The sequence below is a fragment of the Pinus tabuliformis genome, chromosome 4_1 (genome assembly GCF_031772625.1).
Source record: "Pinus tabuliformis cultivar Carrire ecotype Pingquan chromosome 4_1, CPIR1, whole genome shotgun sequence".
Taxonomy (NCBI): domain Eukaryota; kingdom Viridiplantae; phylum Streptophyta; class Pinopsida; order Pinales; family Pinaceae; genus Pinus; species Pinus tabuliformis.
In genome coordinates, this window is record NC_142303.1 from 517584238 (window position 1) to 517591946 (window position 7709).

Sequence of the window (7709 nt, forward strand, 5' to 3'; positions counted from 1 at the left end):
AATATCAATGATGAGTCGAACATAGGATCGAGTTTCATATGAGATTTTGTGGCAAAAAAATCAATGGACCTAGTTTTGATGAGTCAAATTCGTGAACAAATTTTCTTAGCAACATTTGAAGGAGTTTTCAAGAGGAAATCAAGGCATTCAGCTGCAAAGATGGAAGACAGTTTGAGAAGACCAAGAATAGTTTTTAATTGAAGAATTTCTCTTTTAAAGATCATAGAATTTGAGATATTTTTTTACTCTTTATTTTTTGGATTCATAATTTGTGATTCTCATAACAATATGCAAACAATTTGATGTATTTTGATGTATTCAATCATTCCAAACTAATGTGTTCACCATTTCTATTAAATTAATTTTCCCTTCATTGCTTCAATCCGCCGATGCACATCTCCAGCTTAACCAGTTTATCACCATGCCAAGCATCCCTGGAGTTTTTCATGGTTTCTCATAGTCTTGTGTTTGGTTTTAATCTATTATGTATTTGTTTAGTTTGTATATTTTCGGTATAGTAAATTTTGGTTCATGGAGATGAATTGTTTCTAAGAAATGGTGAGTTAAATTCTATTTGTCATTTGTTGAGATTTGTGAGTTTATAAACTTCTACTTATTTTTATTTAATTATTCAATTCACCATAGCCACATACTTCTTCATGTTTATCTATGTGTTAAGTATTAACTTATCTTCCTTTGTATGTTTGGTTTTTCAAAAACTTATGGCTACCATATTAGGTATAAACCCATTTTTAAACTTAAGTTAACACGTCTATGATTTCATATGTTTCTTACTAACTTTTATATATTTTCTTTCTTGGGGTAGGTACTAAAATATAGTTTGCCCCGAGAACATTTTATCCTTTGTATCATCTCTAACAATGGATTCTATACACTCCATTATTACTCAACACATTGTCCATTTTATCAGGTCAACGAAATGTTCAACCTCTCTAATTTCAACATGTTCAAGGGTGTGTTGTTCTATGTGAAGAGAAAATGCCTTGCTTCCTCAATCATTTCAAACTAATGTGTTCACCATTTTGGGTATAACGTGTTGTGTATTGTTCTTGTGTCCTATTCATTTGCATTGGTCCTGTTCAAAACATCCTTCTCTATTTTAATGTAAAGATCATTATGCTTTGATTTTAAGTCAATGGACAACAATTTTTGTGTGTTATAGAACCAGAAAGAGAGATTGGAATTAGGGTTGTCTCTTTCATAATCATACACACTTAGGAATGTTATTTTCAAATATACAAAAACGAAATAATTTTCAGGGGCAGAGTATTCTTAACCATCCAAATATATGGAAACAATTGATAAGTGGCAGGTTGCCTGTGGCAAGACTCATATGGATTGATGCAGGAGCATCTGGTTTACAGGGCGAAGTTAGAAAGAAGGATAACATGGTTTCTGAGAAGGACAGGAGACATGGCTCATAGAACGGACAGCAAGTCTGTTTCGTTTTACTTTTTAGTTAGTTTTATTATTATTTGTTGTTTTTTTTTTGTTTCTGTTCAAAATGCCTAAATTGTTGTAACAAGTTCTAATTAGGAATAGTAATAGTAGTTAGAGTCATTAATCATAGAACAATAATTTACTTTTGGAAAAACAGACAAAGGGAAACAAGCTAGCTGTAAAGAAATGTCAAATATGTAATAACTGTTATAACTGATAATTGACAACTACCAGCAGTTAACCAACTGCCTGGAAGCAATGTACAAGAACGAGAAAAAGCAAGCCCATAGGGGTTCAGCAGGAAGGAGAGTAATAGAAATAAAAACATACATTTTTTCCATTTACAGTGCACAGAAAAAAAAACAACTCTTACGTGCGTCCTCAGAAATATAGAAACTGTACATTTCCATGCTGTGTCAAAATTCTTTTTATTTTTATGTACGAAATCCATTACAATTCTTGACAGACTACGAGCCAGCAAACTAAGAGACAGACACACGAGAAGTGACACCGACCAGCACCAGCTACAAGTTCAGCTCCAGACAAACACAGTTACCAGGTATGCCAACGAAACTGAAAATGAATAAGTTGTCTTTCCGCACACATATATAACATTTCATTTCAATATACAAATCCCATAAAACAGTCCATCTCAGCATACAAAACAGCGTTAACACAGTCCTCAAACCCTAACTAATCTACGGGCCAAGGGTTTGACAAAAGCCAGAAAGCCATGCCACGGCTAGAACGAATGCACCACAGTAACTAGTGACCGGGACCAAGGAACCATACAAGAACCTAAAGCAGATGAGGAATAAGAACAAGACTACCCGGAAGGTGACCAAAAAAGTCAGAGGCCATTGCCATTAAACCAGCGAGTGGCTTCACCTGCAAGAAACGAAGGGTGGAAAGGTTAGTCTTCTAACCCTTGGAGGAAAGCCGGAACCAAAGCGACTGAGGAAAAAAAAAAAAACAGAGAACAAGACCCAGTATTCATACCTGAAGGCAAGCCACGACTGCCAGTGAAAACCTCGAACAAACAAACCCTGCTTACAAAGGGGCCAAACCATAAGAAACTACAAGAACTGTGGTAAAGAACTCCATCAGAGAACGAGAACATACCTGTTAAAATAGCCGAGAGCTGAATAGGGAAGGCCACGGAATCCATCAAACTTGGAGACTGTCGAACTGAAAGTGAACCAGAGAGTCATTAACCCATAACATTCGAACGACCATGGACTACTGAGGAAAAACAATGACCGGGCAACGCTAAGACAAACGACAAACCAGTGGAGAGCGCTAACTACAGAGAGGGACAAGCATTTAAACAAAAAGGGACATACTTACCAGGATACCAGACCGTCAGGCAACAAACCGGACCAGGAGCAACAAAACGCAGACAAGCACTTGCCATATAGTAACAGAACAGGCCGGAACCGCATAGGGTTTTACCAAAGACCAAGCATCGAACCACAAATACCAACACCGCAGAGACTGTAGAGCCAACCACCAAGAAAACAATAACAATCCCAAAGGCACGAACGGAGTGAAAACCCAAGCGGAGATATGCCAGGATCACGAGGAGGACAGATGTCCAGCGAATAGACCGTTTTGGTACATGCAAGTTGATTGCAAATCAACCCAAAATTAATTCCAATCAAACGTATACTGTCCAGTTTGTAAGGAAGGTTACACATCAGCAAGGGTGAGGCGGGACCACGTGGGTTGGCCCCATCAAGTGGTATCAGAGTAGCGTTTTGAGGAGATTGAGGAAGATGGAAGTACAAATACGAGGACGTGGGAGAGGTGCACGTAGAGGAGCGGATGAAGGACTGAGAGAACAGCTGAGAATTCTCACAGCTCACTTAGAAGCAGTGGAGGCAGGTAGGTGACAAGACCCAGAACTTGGGGATGACAGTGAAGACGAAGCAGCAACTGTTACAGATGGGTCGGAGGAAGAAGCCCCAGAGTTGAGGCTGTTGCGATCAGTTCTGTTAGCAAGCAGCAAGCCCAAACCGGAGATTCCTAACTATGATGGGAGTCTGTCCGCGGACGTCCTGTTGGATTGGGTGAGTGAATTAGACAAATATTTTGAGAATGAGGAAGTTGGTGAAGACAAAAGAGTTAAATTTGCTGTGACCAAGTTGAAAGGACACGCTGCCCTATGGTGGGATAGTGTCCAAGCGGACAGAAGGCGAATGAACAAATTACCGATAAGAAAATGGCCAAGGATGGTGGCAAAACTGAAGGGTAGATTTTTGCCTAAGGATTACCAGGTCGAGCTTTATCGGCAAGTGCAGAATTTAAGACAGAAAGGTATGACTGTACAAGAATACACAGAAGAATTTTATCGTGTGAATTTACGTGCTGGTTATACAGAAGATACGCTTGAAAAAACAGCAAGGTACGTGAATGGCTTAAGAATAGAAATATTGGATGAGATTAGCATTCTCTCTCCCTGGAGTGTTGAGGAAGCCTTTCAAAGTGCTATGAAGGTGGAGGAAAAAATCAACAGAAGACAGAACAACAGGAGAGGGAGGGGAAATGGCAGAGGACGAGGACAGTCCTATGGCAGAGGGAGAACTTCCGCGAACAGTGAGGAAGGCAGTAGTTCCAGAGCTTCACGGACAACAGAGAAAGGAGAAAGCACCAGAGGAGGTCAGCCATATCAGTGAGGACGAGGAAATGACCGTGGAAGAGGGACTAATGTCCAGTGCTACAAGTGCCATAAATGGGGGCACAGATCCTTCGAATGCCCAGAAGCTGAGCATGGGGGTCAGAGGGGAACACTTGTTGCAAAGCCTGAGGAAGCCGAAGCACAACCCCGGGAGGTAGAAAACATGGTAGAAACAGGGGAAGCTTTGATTTTAAATAAAGTACTGTTGAAACCAGCCAAGGAGGTGGCTGAACAGACCCAGCGAAAAGCACTGTTCCGGACAGTTTGTAAATCACATGGAAAGTGCTGTAAGGTGATAATAGACAGCGGAAGTACAAACAATTTGGTTGCCACCGAAATGGTGGAAAAGCTGGGACTGAAGCGACTCAAACACCCTACACCTTACAGGGTGTCGTGGCTGCAAAAAGGCCACCAGTTATTAGTGGATGAGCAGTGTGAAGTTGAATTTCACATTGGAAAATATCACGACACGGTGGTCTGTGATATTATGCCAATGGACGTGTGCCATATACTGTTGGGAAGGCCGTGGCAGTATGATCGGAAAGTGACACACGATGGAAAAACAAATTGTTATAAATTTGTAAAGGATGGGATCAAACATACACTTGTGCCCATCAGAGAGGAGGATGCAGTGGAACCAAGCGGAACAAAAGCACTATTAATTGGAGGAAAACAGTTTGAAAAGCAGGTTGAGGAAAATGAGGTTAATTATGCAATTGTGAGGAGGGCGAAACCGATAGTGTTGAACACAGAAAAATCCGAACTGCCTAAGGAAATTCAGGAGCTGTTGAAAGAATTCCAAGATATTGTGGTTGATGATTTACCTGATAAATTGCCCCCCAAAAGGAGTATCAGCCATCACATTGATTTTATACCGGGAGCAAGTCTGCCAAACAAGGCAGCGTACAGGATGAGTCCGAAGGACAATGAAGAAGTTTGCAAACAAGTGCAGGAGTTGCTGGATAAGGGACTAATCAGGGAAAGTTTGAGCCCCTGTGCAGTACCAATAGTACTTGCACCCAAGAAGGGTGGAGAATGGCGAATGTGTACAGATTCGCGGGCTATAAACAAAATCACGATTCGATACAGATTTCCCTTGCCCAGAATGGACGACATGATGGACTGTCTTAGTGGGGCAGCTTATTTTACAAAAATAGATCTGAAGAGCAGTTATCATCATATCAGAATTAGGGAAGGAGACGAATGGAAGACAGCATTTAAAACCAACGAGGGACTGTACGAATGGCTGGTCATGCCATTTGGATTAAGCAACGCTCCTAGTACTTTCATGAGATTGATGAATGAGATGTTAAAGGAATTTATTGGTAAGTTCGTGATAGTTTATCTTGATGATATCTTGATTTTCAGCAGAACGAAGGGAGAACACCTTCAACATGTTCGGAGGGTGTTAGAGAAGTTATAGCAGAACAAACTGCTGATAAACTTGAAGAAATGCACTTTCCTGCAGAAGGAGCTGGTCTATTTGGGATTTGTGGTTGCAGAGAATGAAGTGAAGATGGACCCAGAAAAGATTACAGCAATTATAAATTGGCCATCACCAACAAGCTTGTTTGAGGTACGTAGTTTTCATGGGTTGGAAAGTTTTTATCGGAAATTTATTAAAAATTTCAGTGAAATCTGTGCGCCAATGTTAGAGACCATCAAAAAGGCAAGTCAACCTTTTTGCTGGACCAAAGCGGCAAAAAGTAGTTTTCAGCTTTTGAAGCAGAAGATCACGGAGAGGCCAATCTTGAGACTGCCCGACTTTAATAAACTTTTTCAGGTTCGATGTGCCGCAAGAGGAACAGCTATCGACACTGTGCTCAGTCAAGAGGACAAACCAGTGGCGTTCTTTAGTGAAAAACTAAATGAGAGTCGGCAGAAATATTCCTCATATGACAAGGAATATTATGCAGTGGTCCAAGCCTTGAAACATTGGAAACACTACCTACTGGGCAATGAATTTGTTTTGTTCTCTGATAATTCAGCATTACAATATGTAATGCAGCAGCACAAGTTGAACCATAAGCACGCCAAGTGGGTAGAATATCTACAGAGTTTTACTTTTGTGTTAAAACACATAAGTGGCCAAGCCAACAAGGTGGCAGATGCTTTGAGCAGGAGAGCCTTGCTCCTATAGGAAAGCAGCATACAGGTGATGGGATTCGAGCATCTAAAGGACTTGTATCAGACAGATCCATACTTTAAGGAAGCTTTTGAAGCCTGCCAAAATCCCGTATTGAGAAATGCAGGCCCATGGTTGGATTATAACTTCCAGGAAGGATTATTGTTCCGAGGTGGGCAGTTATGTATCCCGGACTGTTAAATGAGGGAGAATATAGTACGAGAGAAGCATAGTGGAGGATTAGCAGGACATTTCGGGATCAACAAAACTTTGGAGCAGATCGGACATTTTTACTATTGGCCTAAAATGAGCAGGGATGTGCAAAGATTGGTAAACCAGTGTAAAGTCTGCCAACTGTCCAAGGGACACAGTCAAAATACCGGACTTTACACACCACTACCCGTACCAAGCAGGCCATGGGACTCGGTCAGCATTGACTTCGTTCTCGGACTGCCTAGAACACAGCGGGGGTATGATTCGGTAATGGTGGTGGTAGACAAATTTTCAAAAATGGCTCATTTTATTCCTTGCCGGAAAAATAGTGACGCCGCGTATGTGGCACACCTGTTTTTCACAGAAGTCGTTAGATTACACGGCTTACCCAAAACTATCATTTCAGACAGGGACGTAAAGTTCACAGGACACTTTTGGCGCACCCTGTGGAAAAAGTTGGGCACGCAATTGAATTTCAGCTCTACGTATCATCCGCAGACTGATGGACAAATGGAGGTGGTGAACAGGAGCTTGGGGAATTTATTGCAGAGTTTGACTGGAGAAAATTCACGATTATGGGATCGAGCTCTTTCCCAGGCGGAATTCGCCTATAACAATTCGCCTAATCGTAGCACCGGACTTAGCCCATTCCAGATTTTGTATGGCATGCATCCACGAGGAATACATGAACTGCAAGATCTGGGAAAGCTGGAGCGGAGAAGCGCAGATGGGGAAGATTTTGCAGAGGCCATGAGTGAGCTTCATGAAAAAGTCAAACTAAAATTGCAGGGCAGCTCACAGAAATACAAACAGCAAGCAGACTCAAAATGACGAGAGGTGCATTTTAATGTGGGGGACGAGGTCCTTGCGCATCTGTGCCGGGAATGGTTTCCCAAAGGCACATATAATAAGTTGAAATATAAAAAAATTGGCCCATGCAAGATCCTCAGGAAATTTTCAGCCAACGCATACGAGATTCAGCTGCCACCGGACATAGGCATATCACCTATCTTTAATGTGGCGGATCTGTTCCCATATCACGCCCAGGTAGAGGATGATAGTGCGGTACAGCCAGAACGGGACACCCAGTTGGAAAGCAGTTCTTGGAAGAAACAGTTACCTTCGGCCCGGACCCATGAAATTGAAGGAATCCTCAGCACCCAGGTAGCCAAGAAGACGCGCAGGAAGGAGTATCTGCGTTACCTCGTCAAGTGGAGAGACCGTCCAGTGGAG

The 7709-nt window shown here is 41.8% G+C and overlaps 1 protein-coding gene across 1 annotated transcript; it reads left to right on the forward strand.

Moving 5' to 3' along the window:
* The first annotated feature begins 3236 nt into the window (after positions 1 to 3236).
* LOC149176842 (uncharacterized) lies at positions 3237 to 7307 on the forward strand. The gene is made up of 6 exons (XM_089421585.1): positions 3237 to 3345; positions 3406 to 3865; positions 4205 to 4420; positions 4526 to 5543; positions 5607 to 5714; positions 7026 to 7307. The coding sequence occupies exons 1-6, from the start codon at positions 3237 to 3239 to the stop codon at positions 7305 to 7307; spliced, it is 2193 nt and encodes a 730-aa protein (XP_089277711.1).
* Positions 7308 to 7709: the final 402 nt, after the last annotated feature.

Bases quoted from the DNA above. Each gene is read 5' to 3' on its own strand.
- LOC149176842 (XM_089421585.1), top strand. From the start codon at position 3,237: ATGGAAGTACAAATACGAGGACGTGGGAGAGGTGCACGTAGAGGAGCG. The intron at 3,346-3,405 runs GTAGGTGACAAG...CAACTGTTACAG, and splicing joins CTTAGAAGCAGTGGAGGCAG to ATGGGTCGGAGGAAGAAGCC. The intron at 5,715-7,025 runs GTACGTAGTTTT...AATTTATTGCAG, and splicing joins CACCAACAAGCTTGTTTGAG to AGTTTGACTGGAGAAAATTC.